We start from the raw sequence: 23,940 nt of genomic DNA, 5'->3' as shown, positions 1-23,940 counted from the left end.
GGTCAGCAGGGATATGTCATTTGGGATGGAAGTAGTGGTGCATGAAGATTGCTGGGTGTAGCGGGTTGTTGTGGTGGTGGTTAGCCTCAGTGGTCTTTGCTTGTTGTTGCAAGGATTTTTGATGTGATTGCCAATAGATCTACATTGGGGGGGGGGGGGAGTTACTGGTTAATATGTTTCATAATAAAGGACTTTTTGTAAAAATGTACTATAGGTGTTTCTATTTACTATTCACATTTTTTTTGTCCATGAGTAACAAAATATACTGTATACACTGTTCTCATTCATCTAGGCGGAGGGCCAGATATCTTGGGATTTTCTTTTTCTAAAAGGGGCCTTCATGTTTTTGTAAGTGCCCCTGCAGACTCCCACATGCCGTTTGGGAGACAGGACTTCATGCAGTTTTTTGAGGGATTTCTTACAGGGAAAGTACACATTTTATGCACCTTTAACCTCACTGGCGGTATGATTCTTTTGGATTTTAGGTGCTGAAAGCGGTACCATTATTTTGCATGTAATTCTTGTGAATGAGCAGCCCAAACCAACTGTATACATTATATATATATATATATATATATATATATATATATATATGTATGTATACATAATATAAATATATATATATATATATATATATATATATATATATATATATATATATATAAAATAAATGTATACAGTTGGTTTGGGCTGCTCATTCACAAGAATTACATGCAAAATAATGGTAACGCTTTCAGCACCTAAAATCCAAAAGAATCATATATATATATGTATATATATATATATAGTACAGTAAAACTGCAGGAAAGGGCACTGGGGGGCAAACTAATATGATTTTTTTTTTTTTTGAATTGTATCAGTGTGTTTGGTGTGTTTTTATATTTGAATTTGCCGCCGGTTCCACCCCCCTGCGAACGTCACGTCGCAGGAGACGGAAGCCGGGGCACGGAGACGATCGGGAGGAAGATCCGCTGCGAGACACCGCCGGGACACATCACTGGATCCCGGTGACAAGGTAAGTAACCCTGCTTACAGGATCCAGCGATGCTTCTGGCGGTTAAATTTCAGAGCCAAAAGCGGTAACCCCGAGCCACACTCGGGGTTACTGCTTTTGGCTCTGAAATTTAACCCCGAGCCACGCTCGGGAATACCGCTAAGAAGGTTAAGAAAAGAATAACAATGAAAAAAAAAAGATGGTGGGCCCCTGTAGAAAAAAAAAAAAAAGGCACTTACAGTATGTAGATATACAGCCAGAAAAGGGGGGCAGTGAGCATGAGCCCCCCTCCCCCCTTCCTGAACCTCACTAGGCCACATGCCCTCAACTTTGGAAGGGTACCTTGCAAAGGGTAGCAGAAAATCTCTCCCCCATGCAAGGAACCTTTTCCTTATGTTGAGGGGAACAAGAGTCTCACCCGCACATCCTGTCCTACTTTAGCATACAGGATGATAACGACCTTCCTCCCAGGTATGGTCAGTTTGTTTGTTCAACCACGAACAGGCTATATTTAGGTCAAACTCATTTGACAAATGCCATTTATAACTCCAGTCCTGTTTAGTTATGGTTTATTCTGTATTACTAAAGATTATATAGTATAGTTTAGAGGACTTGTAAAGGCGGAAGGTTTTTTATCCTAATGCCATCTGACCCAGCACCCCCTGATACTTACCTGAGCCCCATCTCTATGCAGCGATGTCCACAATCCCTCCACCGTTCGTGACCCTCACTCCTGATTGGCTGAGAAACAGCAGCGGCGCCATTGGCTCCTTCTGCTGTCAATCAAAGTCAGTTTGCCGATTAGGAGAGAGAGGGGGCGGCATGTCCGAATGAACACATGGAGCTGCAGCTTGGCTCGGGTGCCCCCATAGCAAGCTGCTTGTTGTGGGGGCACTCGACAGGAGGGAGGGGCCAGGAGCAGCGAAGTGGGACCCGAGAAGAGGAGGATCCAGGCTGCTCTGTGCAAAACCAACTGCACAGAGGAGGTAAGTATAACATGTTGGTTATTTAAAAAAAAAAGGCTTTACAATCACTTTAACCACTTCCGGACCGCCCACCGCAGTTTTACATCGGTATTTTGATGTTAAATACCGGGGTTATGGCAGTAGATAGCACACATGCCGCCAGCAACCAGCTCCCGCTATGATTGGACACAGCAGGAGCCAATCAGTGGGTCTGGCAGACCCAATGTCCACCGGGACCCGCCGATCATTCCCGAGAGAGGCAGAATGGCAGTCTACCTATGTAAACAAGGCAGATTGCCCTTCTCTTACAAGGGAAGACAGAGATCCTTTGTTTCTGCTAAGCAGGAACACCGAGCTCTGTTTTCCCACAGTACAGGCACCCCCCCACAGTTAGAAAACACTTCCTAGAGACACATTTAACTCTTTGATCATCCCTGATGTTAACCCATTCCCTGCCAGTGTCATTAGTACAGTGACAGTGCATTTTTTTTAAAACTGATCACTCTATTGGTGTCACTGGTCCCCAAAAAGTGTCACTTAGTGTCTGATTTGTCCGCTGCAATTTCGCAGTCCCACTATAAGTCGTTGATCGCTGCCATTACTAGTAGAAAAAAAAATAAAAAAAATAAAATTCCATAAAAATATCCCATAGTTTGTAGACGCTATAACTTTTGCGCAAACCAATCAATATACGCTTATTGTATATTTTTTTTTTTACCAAAAACATGTGGCAGAATACATATTTGCTTAAAGTGATGAAAAAATTAGATGTTTTTCATTTTTTTATTGGGTGTTTTTTATAGCAGAAAGTAACAAATATAGGTTTTTTTGTAAAATCAACATTTTTTAATTATAACACAAAAAATAAAAGACACAGAGGTGATCAAATACCACCAAAAGAAAGCTCTATTTGTGGGGGGAAAAGGACATCAATTTTATTTGGATACAGTTTTGGGTTTACTTCAGGGAGATTTTTGGGTTTACAGTTTTGGGTTTACTTCAGGGAGATCATGTCAAACAAATCTTATAGATTTTTTTGACTGGGTGACTAAAATAATAGACGGTGGAGGTGCAGTAGACATTGCATATCTAGATTTTAGTAAGGCTTTTGACACTGTCCCACATAGAAGACTTATCAATAAACTGCAGTCATTGAGCATGGACTCCCATATTGTTGAGTGGATTAGGCAGTGGCTGAGTGACAGACAACAGAGGGTTGTAGTCAATGGAGAACATTCAGAACAAGGTCATGTTACCAGTGGGGTACCTCAGGGATCTGTACTGGGACCAATTTTGTTTATTATCTTCATAAGTGATATTGCAAAAGGCCTCGATGGTAAGGTTTGTCTTTTTGCTGATGACACAAAGATATGTAACAGGGTTGATGTTCCTGGAGGGAAACGCCAAATGGAAAAGGATTTAGGAAAACTAGAAGAATGGTCAGAACTCTGGCAACTGAAATTTAATGTGGATAAGTGCAAGATAATGCACCTGGGGCGTAAAAACCCAAGGGCAGAATATAGAATATTTGACACAGTCCTGACCTCAGTATCTGAGGAAAGGGATTTAGGAGTCATTATTTCAGAAGACTTAAAGGTGGGAAGACAATGTAATAGAGCAGCACGAAATGCTAGCAGAATGCTTGGATGTATAGGGAGAGGTATAAGCAGTAGAAAGAGAGAAGTGCTTATGCCGCTGTACAGAACACTGGTGAGACCTCACTTGGAGTATTGTGCGCAGTCCTGGAGGCCATATCTCCAGAAGGATATAGATACTCTAGAGAGAGTTCAGAGAAGAGCTACTAAACTAGTACATGGATTTCAGGAAAAAACTTACCAGGAAAGGTTAAAGGACCTTAACATGTATAGCTTGGAAGAAAGAAGAGACAGAGGGGATATGATAGAAACTTTTAAATACATAAAGGGAATCAACTCGGTAAAGGAGGAGAGCATATTTAAAAGAAGAAAAACTACCACAAGAGGACACAGTTTTAAATTAGAGGGGCAAAGGTTTAAAAGTAATATGAGGAAGTATTACTTTACTGAGAGAGTAGTGGATGCATGGAATAACCTTCCTGCAGAAGTGGTAGCTGCAAATACAGTGAAGGAGTTTAACCTCCCTGGCGGTATGATTCTTTTGGATTTTAGGTGCTGAAAGCGGTACCATTATTTTAGGTGCTGAAAGCATGTAATTCTTGTGAATGAGCAGCCCAAACCAACTGTATACATTTATTATACATATTATATATATATATATATATATATATATGTATGTATACATATATGTATGTATACATATATTATATATATATATATATATATATATATATATATATATATATATATAATGTATACAGTTGGTTTGGGCTGCTCATTCACAAGAATTACGTGTATATATATATATATATATATATATATATATATATATACATATATATGTGTATATATATATATATATATATATATATAATATGTGTGTATATATATATATATATATATATATACGTATATATATATATATACTGTATATATATGTGTATATATATATATATATATATATACATATATTTACATAAAAAGTACAGTAAAACTGCAGGAAAGGGCACTGGGGGGTAATGTAATGTGATTTTATTTTATTTTGAACGATATCAGTGTGTTTGGTGCATTTTACATTCGAATTTGCCGCCGGTTCCACCCCCCGGCGGACGTCACGTCGCCGGAGACGGAAGCCGGGGCACACAGAGGATCGGGAGAGAGCTCCGCCGCCGTACACCGCTCGCAGTCTTCGCTGGATCCCGGAGAAAAGGTAAGTAAAACCTCCTCCAGCATCCAGCGATCATCCTAGCGCTACCCCGAGTGTGACTCGGGGTTACCGCTTTTGGCACTAAAATCTTACCCCGAGTCGCACTCGGGAATACCGCTAAGAAGGTTAAGCATACATGGGATAGGCATAAGGCTATCCTTCATATAAGATAGGGCCAGGGACTATTCATAGGATTCAGATATATTGGGCAGACTAGATGGGCCAAATGGTTCTTATCTGCCGACACATTCTATGTTTCTATGTTTCTATGTTTTGCACGACCACGCAATTGTCAGGTAAAATTGCGCAATGCTGTATCACAAAAAATTGCCTGGTCTCATGAAGGGGGTACACATTCCAGAGCTGAAGTGGCTAAACAATGCAAAACATATTCTACTTTGATATCTTACTGTCTTTCATGAATAAATATAAAATAGATTTTCAGTTTAAATCTGCCTGCAGTTTGATCTGGCTCAAGGCTGGTAGTAGACATTTCCACCATGCTGATAATCATCAGATTCAGTATGATCCACTGTATACCATATATGGTCTGTATGTGTTTTAGTGTACACACTATTATACTGCAACATTTTCTTTAATTAGCCAATTTAACTATTTTTGAATAGTGCCACTAGGCATTGCTGTTCAATTTGAAATTCAGCAAAGCAGCACTGGCTTAAAGCAAATGTAATATTGTTGTCATAGTCTCATCATTTGAACTGTACAGTAATAACTTGGCCTCTTTAATTCCTCTGTTGATATGGATGGTCCAGAAGTTAAGTTAATTTCATAAGGAAATGAACAAATAATTTGAAGCTGTGAAATGCAAAGATTTTACAAATAGCTGCATCTGAAGGAAGAATATCTTACAACCTGTCTGTAATGTGTAAAGATTTTCATTACTGAAAATACTATTATTACTATTATACTGTATTACTGAAAATACTATTTTACCTTAAATAACCAGTATTTACTTGGCTTCTTCAGAAACTGTTTAAGGAGTAAATAATATGAAGCCATGGTTGGTGAGGGTTTGTTGTTTACCACCAGATGTGTAATTTTGGAGATGTCAATATCCATGGTGGAGACCATGTGGCTCAGCACAGCAGAATGTAGTTCATCTGGACGAAGCCTGCAAAAGAGATGAACTTACTGAAACAGATTCAGAGTTATTCATATAAACTTTGAAAGAAGTATGTGAGTATTTATACAGCTTGCCCATTCCTGTTGTATTTATCATTGGACCTAGAAAACACTTGTTTGTGACTTGTTAGGTGTGTTCTGCTAGTCACTGATGTTTTTTTAATGGTATTCACCTGTTTAGCGCTACCCCTGCAGGAGCTGATGGTGTTACCTGGTCCTTTCCCAAACAATATAGAGACCACCAGTTTTTCAAGCAACAATTGATTCATTCAATTTCAATAAACAGTCCAGTGTTTGTCTTTTTAAGACGTATTGCTTGAAGAACTTGTAACAGTAGAGGGGTTAGGGTGGTATGGGATACACCAACAACACTGAGGGCACACTTCACTATGGTAGGCTTTTCTGGACAGTCTTTATGCTAGGGACAAAGGGGGATAGCCAGATCTGGAGCCAACTAAGTGAGAGCTACCACCGGCACTTATCACCCCAAATATAAAACCACACAGAGTCACTAGGATATTGAGCTCAGGTTAGTACTTGTGTCACAGGACAGCTAAACACTTCCCATTTTCCACCAGACAACTCTGTCACAGGACAACTGCACAGTTCATAGTTTCCTCCAGGCTCTCATTGACTGCAGAATAGTTACTCACTCCCAGCTTCCACTGGACACTTTTCAGTGAGGGAGAGGTTAATATAGTCACAATGACACAGGACTTCCCAGCTTCCATTGTGCACTCTTTAATGAGCTGTCTGGACCAGATCCTTAGGCTAAGTCCCTTAGCTGGCTGCAAAGATACTTGGGAATAGGCCCCCCAGCTCTGCAACAACTGGGACCTTGATGATCATCAGCAAGCTCCAGAGGAATTGCCCCAAAGGAGAAGAAGCCCCTTAGGCTGTGTAACTTCTCCAACAAGACAAGAACAGGGCTGCTCCAGACTCTAGGCTGTTTATGTTATCCCCAGCCAACTTCTTGACACCTCTCCCCAGTGATTGGCTGAAGCACAATAAATATTCAAGTTTCCCATTTGACTATCGCAGCCCCATGTTTTGGGAACTTCCTGCACACTGTGAGATCTAGAACAGCCAAAAGAAATCAATAGCTGCACCAATGATTACAAAGGAGCCAAAAAGAGTTAATTTTGTCTGACATCTTAGCAGCCTATATAGTAAGGTGCTACACTTGTATGAACCCTGCAGACTTCTGTACACACAATCAGTTCTCTTTCATGTTAAATTTGGTAAAAAGATGTATTTATTTTCTGTACCCTGTACCATCACTGTACCACTCCATATTACAATAAAATCACATTCCCTCTGTCCTCGCCTGAATAAGAGCTGGGGGAGGAGCAGCAAGAGTACACTGAGCTTCCCAGTGAAAGGCCGTGCAGGGGAGGCTTGTCAGGATCATTGAAGGAGAGTACACTGAGTTCCCAGCATAGCTAGAGAACTGAACATAATGTGTTCTCCTGCTTAGTGTGGTCAGTTTTTATTAGGAAAGCAGAGGGACTGGCAGGAACACCAGGGATTTCGCACAAATGAAGCAATACAAAGAGAAAAGGATACTTTTTCATACAATTACATGGTACAGCAGGCACATATCAGGAATATATATAAGAATTGGCAAACCAGTAGAGTAGCCTAAAGGACCATAACTAATGAGGCTCCGGGAATGGTTACAGAAAAATAAACATCAAGAGCAAACTCTCTGCTTTATGGTGATCTGATTACTCAACAATCAATTGCCCATTCTTGTAATGACTATACTGTGGCTAGCCGCACTGGGACATTAATTTGGTCCACTTAAGTGTGGGGTTTGTCATCATTGCTAAGTGGAAATCAGTCCACACAATATTACAACAATTTATTCTCTGTTCCATCTACAATTGGTTAGTCAGTCCAGCTTGGTTCTGTTCCCACATTGATTGCATTTCCATCTACCCAGGGAGTCAACTCCATTGAGAATCTTTGGGATGTGCTGGAGAAGGCTTTGCGCAGTCGTCCGACTCTCCCAACATTTGGTGAAAAATGAATGCAACACTGGACGGAAATAGATCTTGTGAAATTGCAGAAGCTTATTGAAACAATGCCACATCAAATGCATGCCATAATCAAAGCTAAAGAGGTCCAACAAAATATAAAAGTGTGTGACCTTTGCTTTTGGTGGCGACATTTTACTTGTCCGGGCAGTGTATAAGCCTAGGCCTTTTTTGTCCCTTGTTGCTTACAAGTGAAAATCAATATTTTTTTGCTAGAGAATAACTTAGGTCCCCCAAACATTTATATATATATATATATATATATATATATATATATATATATATATATATATATATATATATATATATATATATATATATATACTATATATATACTATATATATATATATATATATATATATATATATATATATATATTTAGCAGAGACCCTAGAGAATAAAATGGCGGTTGCTGCAATATTTTTTGTCACACCGTATTTTTGCAGCGGTCTTGCAAACGCAATTTTTGGGGAAAAAATACATATACATTACTTCAAATACACTGCTTCATACATATACATATGTATATATGTACATATACTTCAATGAATTAAAAAAACGAAACATTAAAGTTAGCCCAATTTTTTTGTATAATGTGAAAGATGAGGTGATTCTCATTTTATTCAGAACTGTGCAGCTCTAGCATCTAGGCATCAGTGAGCTCTGAATGTAAAAGGGTAAATCTGAAATGCATCTGCTGTTCACTGTGATATTACTGCACTTACCCACAACAATCTACACAAAGAAAAAAACTTAACTTTTCTTTGTGTTTTATCCCCTGTAATGTTAATATAGGCCAGTGGTCTCCAAACTGTGACCCAGGGGCCGGATGTGGCCTTTACTTGCCTTTATCAGGTCCTTGGGACACTATTCCTCCCACTATTACAAGGCACTTTTCCTTCTACTCCAACAATTGGGCATAATTCCTGTCACTGATGCCAATAGTAGGGCACTGTTCCTACCACTGACCCCAACAACGGGGGACTGTTTTTCCCACTGACACCAACTGCAGGGCCCTATTCTTCCCACTGACTTTCCCTATTCCTTTCCCTCATACCAACAATGGGGCAATATTCCTCCCACTAGTATTAATGATGGGGCATTCTTTACTTCCATTCCGTCAGGGCATTTTCTACCCACACTGACCAGAGTCTGGCCCTCTCAAAATCAGAAGGACAGTAAACTGGCCCGTTGTTCAGAAAATTTGGAGACCCCTGATATAGGCCATCTGCTGCGACCACTCTCTCCTCATGCATGAGAAGATTGCTATGCACTTACACTAAAGTGATTTACATTATCTGAAAATATCATTACATGTATGGCCTACTAATAAGGGAGTACCATGACTTGAGTTGCTTGTAAATGGTGTATGATAATCCTGCTGAGTCGTGTACATTGCTGAAACAAGCAGTGTAAGGTTTAGTTAGGGGTAATTAAATTATATATATATATTTTCTGGTAAAAAATAATCCCCTCATTTTATTATGTCTTCTGCAGAGGTTACAAAATAATTGGAATAGCTAGGTGGTAATGATAACAATCAATGTATTATGGCTCCCACCGCTGTCTCATTATCCCCAAAGTTGTTTTTCAGCTAATGTTGCCCTTGCCACCTCAAGCAATCCTCTAAAGCCCAGCCATTCAGTTTTACTTTGTGTCTTTTATGATATCACGCTTTGCAAGTAACAAGGTGTTATGAAAACAACTTGCTTTTTACGATTTCCTGCATTTAAATCCAAACATTTAAGCAACATGACTCTTTTTCTATGGTTATTATCATCTCATAACACCTGCTGTTGAACTCATGACTTCCAAAGTGTAAATGTGCAAATACAAGAAATAGTGCGGCACTCACAAAATAATGCTGGTAGGAATCTGTTCTCCATCATTTGGCACTGTACATGATGATAAACAGCAGCAGGCCACAATCAGGTTGCTAACATTTCCTGTGCCCACATTTACAACTCTCCAACACAGGATAAAAACACTCACCTGGCCAGGTTTTATTATTCTATATAAATTATGGCTAGTAACATGTCACATTAGGAATGCGGTGGAGATGTGTTTTTTTTTTTTTTTTTATCTTTCTTCTTAAGTTTCCAGATAATGAGTTATTCAATCAATGGACGCACCATTCAACTGACTCTCTAACAACCTGTAAATATTTTGATGACTCAAGGCTAATCTGTGGCGGTTCTGCAAAGCTGCTAAAAGGGGAAATTTATTGGTAACCCATGTAGAGCTGTGGTAAATAAATAAAAGTGACTGAGCTGGTAATTTACTGCCTAACCATTTTTGTTGCATATAGTATGTGGGCATGACCCATATCATTAGGGGAGTGTTTGTCTATTCTCCTGATCCACAGAAACAACCTAGACTCAGTAAAAGCAAATTCAATGAGCCCTCAAAATATACTGCTGCATTTTGCGCATATTTTTGATCCTTTCTAATTATACTGGAGTCTATTCAACTAGTTACCACCTGGCCTATAGAAAAATGATGGCCGGTCTGGTCTTTCATCGATGGCAGGTCGGGTCTTTCGGGGCTGCGCTGTGGTGCTATCTGTCACCTGCTGTGCCTTTTGGACACAGCCAATGACTAATCAGTCTACCGACCCGCTCCCAGTACCATGTGATAGCTGTGTTCAATCACAGCAGATTACATGACAATTGTAAATAATGTTATATGATAATGCTGTAGTAGTTGACAGTATGTTAAAAAAAAATTGGGAAAACTTTTTTTAAAATTTCCTTATTTTCCATAAAATTAGGACAAAAGATTAGAACTTACAACAAAAACTCCCCATGCCTCTTACTTAAATCCTTGGACTGTCTACGTTTCAAAAAGGGGTAATTTGATGTATACCATAGTTTGTGTAATATATATATATATATATATATATATGATTTTGGTTATTTTAACCAAAAAAAAAATGGAGCAGAATACATTTTGGCCTAAAGACCCGTACACATGATACGAAAATCAGAAGTAAAATTTTGTCCGACGAGCGATCTGCCGATTTTCGGATTGTTAGTATAGTGCTTTCGACATCCGATTACGAATTTTTGGACGACAAAAACTGGATGTGCAGGCTATAAAATTTTTATCATACGTCAACACAACGTCCAATTTTCGTTTAATTAGTACAGTTTTCATCTGAAAAAAATCGTAAGAGCAAGACTAGGCATGCTCAGAAGTGAAAGAACACATACAAAACAATTCAACACATGACATCACTTCTGAAGTTGAATTCTGTCGTACGGGAATTTTTGGTATGAAAGTAACCTCTTCACTTTCCACATGAGACTAGCATGCAACAAAAAACGGATGACAAATCGTTCAATAATCTGATCGTGTGTACCAGGCTTTAGTTTATAAAGAAATTATTTTTCTTTGCAAAATTGTATAACAGAAACAGAGAAAAACACATTTTTGTTTTCAAAATGTTTGGTCTTTTTTTATGTATTTATCACTCTATTTGTGTGAGAGCCGGTTCACACTGGGCCGACTTGTCAGGCGACTTAGCGCTGTGCACAACAACTTCACAGGGCCCCCCGGCAAGTCGGATCGCCTCAGTGTGAACCGGCTCTGAAAAACATGCTAAAAATATCATTTATGTACAGTGCTGCATGACCAAGCAACTGTCATTCAAAGTGCGACAGCGCTGAAAGCTGAAAATTGGCCTGGGCAGGAAGAGGGTAAAAGGGCCCTGTATTAAAGTGGTTAAAAATGTTTTCACTCCAGAATTATTTATTTTACCATAAGAGTCAATGTAGAAAAAATGGATAAATCCTAGTTAAAAACGTTGATAAAAAAACCCCACTGTGTGAATGTGAAATTAAATATAATTTTTTTCTTCAAAGCTTAATTCTAGTCAAACAGCTAAATAAATAGGGGCAATTTTACTTGCCAAAGGATTCATAATTTGTCCAGCCAGCCCTGGGATTTACACCACATAGCCAGGTTGGCGATCCAGCCAAGTAACCTACCTGCTCCCAGACTGTAATATGACAATGAAGGAGCAGCAGTAAACTAATGAGGTTACAACTCTATTCTCTCCTTCTATTTGCATGATCCTTGTCAGTACAAGTGCATGCAAAGCCTGCTTGTCTTAGAGTACTTCTTATATAAGGAACATTCAAATACTTTCAAATACTTCCATAAACTAACTTTAAATGTATTTTATTTATTTCAGTATTTATTTCAATATTTTTATTACAGTGAACATGGGGTTTTGTCGGATTGGATGAGGTGGACTTGTGGGGTGGTGATGTCAATATGACCATGTCATCCAATCAGAGAATGCCTTGTATTCATTAAAAAAAAAATACAGGGCATCTGTAAAGGGAAGCAGTAGTGAGTAAATAATCAACTGTAGTAAGTGTGCAGTGGGGCAGGCCAGCCGTTTGGCACAGAACTTAAAAAATTGCAGCAATCACTGTAGTAGCGCTTACTGCTACATTAATTGTCAGTTTTCACACCGGTCCCCTGGTATAAGACAGGCAGAGCTATTTTGGTCCAATCTGGAAAAATGTAAGTGTGCAACTGAGATCACACCTGCAGTTCAGCTTTAAACTAAACATACAGTATGTAGCACTGTCCCCGTACGGCTTGCTGTATGATGACTTGTTGGGCCTCCTCTGATTACCTGCAGACAGTTACTTAGGGTACAGTTCACACATTCATCCTTACTCCCAATGGCTCGTTACTCAATAATCAGTCCAGGGGTGTTGGTTTTTGATATTTATTGTGGAACTTGGATGGGAGAAGGGAATAGTGGAATATTCCAGCTAGAACGATTTACAACTGATAAGGACAACTCTCACTTGTCCTCACCAGATTACTTTGGAAGCAGTAACACTGCTTTGACCATACTGCCACGTGTATGGAAAGGATTAAGTCTCCTTGCTCTTTCTCCAGCTATATACTTGGTGAACTACATTATCCTCAGGATACTCTCCAGCATCCCCTTTGCTGACACCTGTCTGCTGACCCTTCTAGCTGCAGGGATGGCCCCCCTTATGTCAGGCCCCTTGACACAGATCTGTTCTCACTGTATACAGAATAAGATCCTTCCAGTGTCTCCCTTTCAGTCAGCTTTACAGGACCTCCGAGTTCAGTTTCACTCCAGCTCCTTAGGTCCTCAGGTTGACCACCTGAGGCCGCATGGCAACTTCTACAGAGGAAGAGGCAGCCACCCCCTCTCTCTGGGACACCGCTCTCCCGCTGAAAGATGCTGAGCACATGTGATCTTGGCATTTATACAGTATCCCAGCATGAACGAGGCACTTTCCTCTGCCAATCACCAGGGCTGTACTATAATGCCTGTGCACTCATTTGTCAGGTTTCCTCCCACTGTCCAATATGCCTCCCTACTGGACCATTGTGAAACACTTCAGACAAACTAAGTTGCACCAGAGCACATTGAGCAGACCTCACTAACAGATCCTGCTCTCTGGTAGGCAGAGAACAATATAGATTTACCTGGCAATCCTTCCGGTAAGCAGAAAGGTTTCAAAACTACACTCTCTCTAGCACCTACCTAGGAGGGTGCTACATCTACACTATATTATCAAAAGTATTGGGACACCTGCCCTTACATGCACATGAACTTTAATGGCATCCCAGTTTTAGTCCGTGGGGTTCAATATTGAGTTGGCCCACCCTTTGCAACTATAGAAGCTTCAACTCTTCTGAGAAGGCTGTCCACAAGGTTTAGGAGTGTGTTTATGGGAATGTTTGACCATTCTTCCAGAAGCACATTCTTGAGGTCAGCCACTGACGAGACGAGACAAGACAAGACGAGAAGGCCTGGCTCGCAGTCTCTGATCTAATTCATCCCGAAGGTGTCCTATTGGGTTAAGGTAAGGACTCTATGCATGCCAGTCAAGATCCTCCACCCCAAACTCGCTCATCCATATCTTTACTGACCTTGCTTTGTGCACTGTGCGCAGTCATGTTAGAACAGGAAGGGGCCATCCCCAAACATTTCCCACAAGGTTGGGAGCATTAAATTGTCCAAAATGTCTTGGTATTCTGATGTCTTAAGAATTCCCTTCACTGGAACTAAGGGACCAATCCCCCCTCCACCAAATGATTTGGACCAGTGCATAAAGCAAGGTCCATCAAGACATGAATGAGTGAGTTTGAGGTGGAGGAACTTGACTGGCCTGCACAGAGTCCTGACCTCAAACTGATAGAACACCTTGTGAACACCTTGTGAGCTAGGCCTACTTGTCCAACATCAGTGCCTGACCTCACAAATGCACTTCTGGAAGAATGCTCAAGCATTGACATGGACACACATCCAAACCTTGAGGACCACCTTCCCACAAGAGTTGAAGCTGTTAAAGCTGCAAAAGGTGGGCCAACTCAATATTGAATTTTACGGACTAAGACTGGGATGCCATCAAAGTTTATGTGTATATAAAGGCAGGTGTCCCAATACTTTTGACAATATAGTGTACATTGAAAATGTATTTAATTTAAAGCATTCCAGAATTTCTATATGATCTTGAATGCAGTTTTCTTAATAATGTTTCATAGATTTGGGAGCTATAGGCTTGATTATTCAGTTACTAAAAGTATATTAAGGTAAATCTGACTACATGCAGAATACAGAGTATACAATCCAGGGCAAAACCAGTGATTTTATCTTTGCTACTAAGAAACTTGATCACTTGTTGACGCTCAGTCACCTCATTTACAACACACTGAAATAAATATGATTATATTGAGATAGCTTTTAAATGATTTAATTGCAAGCATAGCCCTAGTTTTAGGATGGTATCAATAACAATGAATTGGGGGAAAATTAATGAAATATAGTGTGATTACAACTCTCATTCAGTTTCTAAAGCAGATTTCAAGGCAGGATACTAATCACAAATTCCTGTATGAAATTAGGTCATCTGTACAGCTGATATAGCAACATTGCTTTTATTCACATATAGTATGCAAATGAAGACAACTGTTTTTTCACAGTCAGCTACTTGCACTTTGTAGGCTGTTCAGGCAATACTACCTCCTTTCAGTAATGCTGTTTTTGCATGAAATCCAGACCCTATCCTAGTACGCCTTGAGGCCTTTTTTTTATAAAGACATGGTGTATATACTCTGCACAAACCACAGGGCATCCCTGGAAATACTCCACACTGGCATTTTACACTTGGGTTTTATACATTGCCCTCTAAATCTGTTGAGGGAAGGTGACCAGTTTCCGTGCTTCTGAAATCAGTCGGAAATTGACTGCATTAAAGAGGACCTATACTCAAATGCTACGTTAAAATATAAGGGGGCTGCCATTGCTGATCTCTTTCTGAAAATGCTATGTAAATAGCTATGATGCTGAACCACAGGTTGAACTACTGAAACAAATATAAAAATTAGGAAATTCTGAGAAATCCTTATCTGCATTACTGTTCCAGGTCAGAAACGTAAAGTATTAAAGCTTGAGCGCCAGGTCTGATAGCATGGCAGCTAGCACCCTACTAAGAAGAGATGAGCAATGGAGGATTCCATTGTCTGTGGGCAGGACAAGCATGTAAAGGTAATTTAAAGGAACAAGGCAAGATAACATCTTTCCCCAAACTTCCAGGGGTTTACCAGACCAACCCTAAACTGACTCTAAGGCGGAACCTTTCCCTAAGGTTAGTCTAATTCTCCCTAACCTTGGTGTCTGTCCCTATCCTATGTTCCCCATGTTGCAGGGTGCACAAAATAACCAAGGGGGCTAAATATAGCATCTCTAGATTCAAAATGACTGCCCAAATCTCAGGAGAGCTGTGTCCAATCGGACACAGGTTCCATACAAGGTGGCCTGGGAGCCCAGTGCAGAGGACAAATTAGTCTTCCACAAGGCTAGTGCCAGAGGTAACCAGCAGTCATATGATCACTGCATTTACTTCTGGCAGGTAATGTGGAAGTGAGTGATTTGCAAGTTGTTGCCTCGCTGCCCACTCTGTCATGTGCTCGAGCTCTGACTCTATCGATGACTCCCTGAGTGCAGCAGCAGTTGCCAGCATACCACCCCCCTACATTTCCCCCTCACGTAAACAAAGCAGTCTGCAATATTGCAGCAAGACCAACAGACAGCATACAATATAAAGAACCGCAATATAAAAAACAGCACTAGGCCATGCCATGGTGTTATTATAGGAAAAATACACACAGGATTCCTATTAAAGCAAAGTGTGAAGCTCTGGAGCGTTTCTTTTGAATAGAGAACACTGACTGAAGATTTTTGTAATCATAGATTGGGACCTGGAGCTTGAAGGCTTCAACGTGTCTTGAGTAGGACAGAGCCTTCAATCCTGTGTCCAGGTCTTATTGGATACTTGCAGGTTGTGTGAGTATACAGGTGTGCATGCTTGTTATAAGCCAAAGCTGATCATAGCTTAGGGCTCCCATTTTGGAGACAGAACCCTGTCAGGAGAGACCTGGGTGGTTCAGCCAGGATGGACATGTGTTCCGGCCAGGAGACTGCACCCCATGTTGGGGGGGGGGTTCTTTACCCACAGGACTGGGAGAGTCAGGAAAGCTTCACAAGTCTGTGGAGATGGGAAAACTGAGGTGGCTAGCACGTCCAAGGGCTGGATGGAGTCTGTATGTCACTGGAGGAGTGAGAGAACCTGGAGTACTAAGAGAACCCTATCTAAAGGCCAGGAGTGGGCCCATGCAGTGAAGGACTGCATGTTGCAACTAAAGGCTTAGTGAGCCAGGGGAGCTGAGAGCTACAAACAGTGGTGCTAGTGACAAAAGAGCTTGGTGACTCAGCAGTTTCTCTTGACTGTTTTATTGCTGCAAAACCCCTGCATGGGAATCATTGTGTTTGAGCTTTTTCTTTCATTTTATTTTTAAAGAAGTGGGCTGCCGTGCCCTAAAATACAGTTTGGACTGCCACAACTCCTTGAATATCACCTCTACCACATGTGCTTAATCACCCCATATCACAAGAGAAAGCAAAAAACAAAACATTTCAAGTAACACAATCAGAGTAATTGACAGGCATGTGTCCCTTCGTGGCTTGCCTGTGCAAGTGAGACTCAGATTTCAGAGACTGTCAATCCTCAACAAAAGAATCAAGATGCTGTTAGTTTCCCACAGGATGATAAGACTGTTTTTGGCCTGAGGAGTCTTCTACAGTGGGGTCTAGCAAGCATTCCACTGTTGAGAATAAGTCCTCCAAAATGGCCATGCCAAATTTTGGGTGATGCAAGGTTGTGGTGGTAATTTCAAAGGACCAGGAGAGACGCTTTCTAAGAGTTTTCATGTTTATATAATGAACTGTACAACAATGTGTTTGCTTTACAAAAGTGGAAGCATGGACGAAAAGGAACTTGTACATAATTTCAAATGCAATTCAAGTGAGAGGGACTTACTTTAGTAGAAAACTTTAGGAGTGCTTCTTTACTGGGTACCCTTGAGACTTATACAGTGGCCCTCCTGTTGGGGTTTTCCACTGCTGATGCTAGGCACAAGGATGTACCAATCCAGATGGCAGGCTGGCTAGCAAGGTCTTTCTCCAAACAAGGTAGTTTCCAGGTATTTACCAGACCAATCCTAAACTGACCATCCTCCACAGGACACTTTTCCTATGTTGAACCTAACTCTCCCTAGCCAGTGGGTGTCTGTCCCTATCTTACACTACAGGGCACCCAACCAACCAATGACCAAACAGGGGCTATATATAGCCTCTCTGGGTCCAAAATGTCCCATCAGGCCCTATACATACACCAGGGGATTGTGAAAAGAACAAATTAATTCTCTGCAAGGTTCCTCTAGTGCCAGAGATAAAAATGATCAATTGCAGTGAATGCAAAAGAGAGTGGTCGATCTACTGATAGCTGCCTCGCCCCCCACTTTGCTACCTGCTGACCGCTCACTGAATGCAGCAGCTGCAGCCAGCATGAAAGCCCCTACATTCTCTTGACAATTGTTTTAAAACTATATCAAAGTGTATCTGACCCCCCAAAAAGATAATATATTGTACCTTACCATTTTTCATTTACAGGCTGCATTAATTGTTTAAGAATTTTATTTTCATCTGGTAATTCCACAAAGTGGCCAAGGTGCTTAAAGAGCTACTCTTCATTTGGTGATTTTTGATCTCTGCTGAAGAGATGGATCTGCTCCCCTATTGTTTGAGGATGAGTCAGACTGTCCTTCAGGAACCTCACTCCTGTAATTGGACATAGCAGATCACAGGCAAAACATACACAGCCAATGAGAGTGTCAAAGTACAAGTGATCCATGTCATCACAGAATGTAAGGAAAGGTGGCCATTAGCAGCCATGTCTTACTTGCTTGCTAGTGATCAGAAAGCCCTCTTTACTCTAAAACACACTAATATGTGGTGAGAGTAGAGGGGGACTGAGGTGGCTAAGAAAAGCAGCACAAGCAGACAAAAAATTCAGTCTAAAAAAAAATCATTTTTTTTTTAAATATAGGATAAAGTAAAGAAAGGTTTTAACCCTGTCACCTTTTTTTTTTTGCAAAATGTGTCCCTTTGGGGAGATTTACCTTCACTTTCTGTCCCATAGCTATTACAGGAAGTGAGAGGAAATCCCTGCAAATTAAGGGATTCTATTGGGGCCCACCAGGTCACCATAAATAGTGTCACAATTGGAAGATTTCCCCTCTATTACTTTTCTGAGGACAATCTAGAAGACAATTTTTCTTTTACTTTCAATTTTGATAAAAATGATAAATAGGACAAACAGAGATTGTGAATCTCCATAATGGGCACACAGACAGCAATAAAAACCTAATAGTTATACAACATCTTAGTAAATCCTAAGGTGTCAATCTATAAATGTTTCTAGTCAAGATTAACACAGCTTTTACTCAAGATTCCCACTTTTTTCTAATTAAATTCAACTGGAAAAATGGGTAAATTGTCTGTAAAATTTGTATATTTCTCATGTGAAAAACTATATAACTGGACCCCAAAGTGTGTTCATAACTGCATATATACATTATATCCTGCTGCAGTGAAGTCTTACCGATTTTTGTATGACATGGAACTGAGACGTTTTCGCATAAACCCATCATTTAGCCATTTATTGTCCATGGCTTCCTTTACAGTTGGACGTTTGGCAGGATCTGGCTCCAGAAGAGTGTGGATGAACCGAATTGCACCTGATTAGTACAAAAAAGGGGAAACTGTATTCTTGTGTTTTGCAATAAAATAATAGAATGCTGTATGGTGGCGATGTTTGATCAATTTAAATTAGAAAATGTAAGTGATTATAAACAATCACCCTGTAAAATAATCCATTCAGTTTAAAATAGAAATGAAAGGCAAAACATTTTTGTATAGATATAAAAAAACATTATAAATACATGTTTTCCTTTTTTTTTTTTTTTTTATAAGTGATCACATTCCCTCTGTATTAGAGCTGAGTGGAGGAGAAGCAGCAGCACACTGAACATCCCAGTAAATGGCTGTGCAGTGGGGCATGTTAGGACAAGTGCCTTTGTTGCTTATTTATGTTGGTGTTTTATGGTCAGGGTTGGGATGTTTTCTTTTGCTTGATGAGTAGAAGAAACCTGAGGTCTCTGACAATTGTGCAACTTGATAAACTTCATATATTTGAAAGAAATATGATTAATTAATATAGAACATTGGAATATAAAAGAGAAATATAGAAAATATAGAAATATACAAACATGAGCATCCCCATCTAACAAGTCAAACAAATAATTTGAAGTGGATCTTCACTTTCATAATCAACATTTATTATTTTTAACCCTTATGCTGCTAGCATTAGTAAATAGACAGGAAAGTATATCATATTTCCTTGTTTGAAACTTGTTTGCCTTTCTTCAGTTACTTATTGGTTTCCTGGCCTAGGCAAATTATGTCATACATCCCAGAAGTATTTTGGAGGGGAGGAGGGGCTTTCATAGCTAATCACACCCTCCTGCCTTAACACCTGAGTTAAGGGCAAATGGATTCTAGGAAGTAAACGCTACATGAATCATCTAATGATAGCCACGGCCAGAAATGGCACCCCCCACCCACAGCCTACCTGACAGCCCCCCAAAATATTAAAACAATATTTTCACGTAGGAAGCGCAAACACAAAATACCTTACAAAATTCCTGCTAAATCTAAAAGATAAAACTGAATTGAGTTTATAAATAAAGCTGTGTGTGTGAATGAGGTCTTGGGGCTCATTCACATGGATGCTGTGGCCCGTACAGTATGAATAAGTGTTTTTTTTTTTTATTGCTGGAGCTGTGTGTATAGGCAGCCTATGTTACGCTATTGGGATGCAGCAGCTGTATGAACACAGCTGCGATTCCTAATATTATAGGTATGTGGATGCAGGTGTATGGCCCCCATCACAGACAGTGGGCATATGGGGCCACTCACCCACATCTACACACCTGTCAAATTAGGACCTGTGGCTGTGTTTGTACAGCCTATATGTCCTCATAGAGTAACAGGTGACTCCAACCACACACAGAAACCACTCATTTACGTTGTATGGGCCAGAGAACCTGTGTGAATGAGTTTTTATTTTTTAAATTATTTGTTTTCATTTTTTTTTTCACATTTTTTTTTACATGATTTTCTATTTATTTATTTGTTAACAACACTGTTTTGGGGGGAGGGCTTTGGTAAAATATCAGGGGTCTAAACATACCTCTGATGTTTCAAATGTGAGACAAAGAAAGGGACTGAGAATTTAGACATTTTTACCATCTCTTTCTCCCACTCCCCATCCTGAAAAGATCCCCAACCTGTATAAACATATCAGCTAGCGGTAAAGGGGAGGAGAGGAGGGTCAGTGCAGTAGGGGTAATGGAATCCTGGACAGGGAGGGTGGCTGGTGCAGCAAGGGGGTCAATAACAGAAAACAATTCCATGTTTGTTTCTCTCAGCAGCAGCTGAAAGCCAACAGGAAGGAGACGGGGAGAAGCTGGCTTTCAAGTGTTGCAGGGACATAAAAAAAGGGGATTGGTTCCTTTAACCACTTGCCGACTGCCGCACGACTATATACTGTGGCAGTCAGCCCCCTACAGGCAAAGTGATGTATGGGTATGTCGCTCCCCTGAGCCGCCGGCAGTGCACTTCCGCCCCCGCTCATTCCCTGCCTAGCCTGCGCTTGTGACCGGCCGCTCCGATGTCCGCCAGCAACTCGCGATCTCCCTCAGGAGAGGGAGAAAGATAGACGGCTGATGTAATCACAGCCGTCTGTCATTCTCCCTGAAGTAATGACAGAGGCTATGCGATCCTGATATGTAGGATCGTATGTCTCTGTGATTACTTCACTAGCCACGCCCCCCCACAGTTAGAATCACACCCCTAGGGACACACTTAAACCCTTGATCACCAATAAAGTTAACCCCTTCCCTGCCAGTGTTATTTTTACAGTAACAGTGCATATTTATAGCACTGATGACTGTAGTAATGTCACTGGTACCCCCAAAAGTGTCAAAAATGTCAGTCAGGGGTCTGATCTCTCTGCCACAATGTCGCAGTCCCGCAAAAAAAAATTGCAGATCGCCGCCATTACTAGTTAACAAAAAAAACAATAGTTAGTAAACGCAATAACTTTTGCGGAAACCAATCAAAATACGCTTATTGCTATTTTTTTAACCAAAAATATGTAGCAGAAAACAAATTGGCCTAAAATGTTAAAAAATTTTGATTTTTACATTTTTTTTTTGAGAATTTCTTATAAAAAAATTTGAAAAATATTGGTATTTTTTTCAAAATTGTCGCTCTTTTTTTGTTTATAGCGCAAAAATTAAAAATCTCACACATGATCAAATACCACCAAAAGAAAGCTCTGTTTGTGGGGAAAAAAGGATGTCAATTTAATTTGGGTACAGCGGCGCACAACCGCGCAATTGTCCATTAAATTCACGCAGTGCCGAATCGCAAAATAGGGCCTGGTCTTTGAGCAGCCAAATCCTCCGGGGCTTAAGTGGTTAATTTCCCCCCACCCCACTGCACCAATAACCCCCCCTCCCCTCCTGCTCACATCTGATTCCCCTATTGCCTGGGCTCCCATGCTGACTCAGGCCCGGTACAGGAGGACTGGTGCTACCCTCTTATCAGTGAAAACACTTGTAGAACTTCTGTCCTGGGCGCAATCCATTTAAAAACCTACACAGAATATGAATCAGGCAGTAGGTGCACTCAACGGGACTTACAACAGGAGAAATTTTCCAATGTAGTTTAATCAGCGTCAATGTTTTGGCAGGGCGCAGCCTGCCTTTCTCAAGACAAATACAGCAGTGACACACACAGGTATAAATTCCTACAACCCCTCTCACCACCAACCGCCAGTGATGACATAATCAAAAAAACAATTGAAAAAGTAACTAGAACTAATCACAGATATCTCCTACTATAAATTATAGTAATGAGAATAAATACTCTGGAAATTAACAAAGTAGCAAAGAGGGAAAGGTAAAAAACAAAATTGAGGTGCCTTTGTTTATTTCCATAGTATTTAATCTGCATTGTAATGGACCTTTCCCAGTCTTTTCACACTGCTCTAGTCTATATTTGGAGATGCCATATGTGAGAAATTAGCAGACATCTAGGGACTAGTGTTCACTTTTGAGCAGTTGCATGCAGGTTGAACTCCGAGGACAGCTGTAAAGTTCATGCATTTAACTCCATTGGCAATTTGGTCATAATCAGTTTGTAAGGAAAGTTGCACTTTACATTGGAATTTTCTACAGAGCTTGGTGAATAAGGTGAAGGTGACCTCCATCATGCAATCATGTTCAAGCAAAAAAATGCAGTTTTCTTTTTTCTTGCACATGATTTGGATATTCTTTATAAACTGAAATGTTACCACATTTACTAAGCTCTGGGGTAGAGTTCCTTACAAAGTGAACACCCTTTAGTAAATCAACCCCATTGTATCTGAATAGACAGAGGAGAGTATCTATGATGCTTTCAAAAGGTTGTATGTGTGCTGGTGTATGTTGGTAAGCACCATGTAAACATGTCTATGTTTTTGCCTTTTCAACAGAATTATAAAAATTATATATGTGATATGTCAACTGTTTGTTGCAGAACATGGATGACCTCTTTTATAAGCAAGTCTAATATCATAAAAAAAATGCTAGCATATAAAAATACAAAAATTTAACTCCAAAAGACCATAAGGTGTGACCACCTTTCTCCTGCGCTTGGTATCCCAGCCCCACTACCGCACTCCTCACGGGACTCAATCCTGGCTTCTCAAATGGCTAAGGTCTTGCTGCCCAAAACGGACTGGGGTAGTCCACCGATACTGAAAGCAAAGAAAACAAAAAGAGGGCGCACCGACCTAGCGCATTATCCTCAATAACAGGCTTTATTGTATAACATTAAAAATGGCTACTCACAGACGTAGATGTAAATGTCCATGACCGATGAGATGATGGCTGACGCGTTTCGAGGCTCAGCCTCTTCCTCAGAGCTACTGTGTCATGGCTATCTCTTGTATTATACTCTAACTGCATGATCGATATATGCCATTGTATATTACCCCATGGGGAGACTATCACCAAAGATGTCATGAGGGAGAATGTAATGGTGCTCAGGCCACTCCCCGGGGGAGGGGATACTCCCACCTGGGGGTGGGGACTGGACCATTGCCTTATTATTTAAACCAAGGAGATAGCCATGACACAGTAGCTCTGAGGAAGAGGCTGAGCCTCGAAACGCATCAGCCATCATCTCATCGGTCATGGACATTTACATGGACTGACCCGGACATTTGAGCAGTTAAGCTCGACATGCTTTACTATCATCTACGTCTGTGAGTAGCCATTTTTAATGTTATACAATAAAGCCTGTTATTGAGGATAATGCGCTAGGTCGGTGCGCCCTCTTTTTGTTTTCTTTACAAAAATTTAACTACCATTAGCATTATAATAGATGATAAACAAACAGTAATTCGATTTTACTGAGGAAAAGAAACTGTTGCATTAAAATTCCAAATGTCAATCAAAGTCAGTGAGCCAATGAGGAGAGAGAGG

At 40.4% G+C, this 23,940-nt stretch overlaps 1 protein-coding gene across 1 annotated transcript in view; it reads right to left on the bottom strand.

Moving 5' to 3' along the window:
* The window catches only part of LOC309548905 (uncharacterized protein), a 52,550-nt gene that overhangs the window by 7,953 nt on the left and 20,657 nt on the right, over positions 1 to 23,940 (bottom strand). The window contains exons 6-7 of the mRNA XM_082248830.1: positions 18,948 to 19,083; positions 5,716 to 5,893 (exon numbers count right to left, since the gene is read on the bottom strand). Coding sequence (XP_082104956.1) covers positions 5,716 to 5,893; positions 18,948 to 19,083 — 314 coding nt within the window. The remainder of the gene's footprint in view (positions 1 to 5,715; positions 5,894 to 18,947; positions 19,084 to 23,940) is intronic.

Source organism: Pelophylax lessonae (assembly GCF_965119305.1).
Source record: "Pelophylax lessonae genome assembly, chromosome: 3".
NCBI lineage: Eukaryota > Metazoa > Chordata > Amphibia > Anura > Ranidae > Pelophylax > Pelophylax lessonae.
The sequence above is the reverse complement of the archived record's forward strand: the minus strand, read 5'-3'. Positions and strand labels throughout refer to the sequence as shown.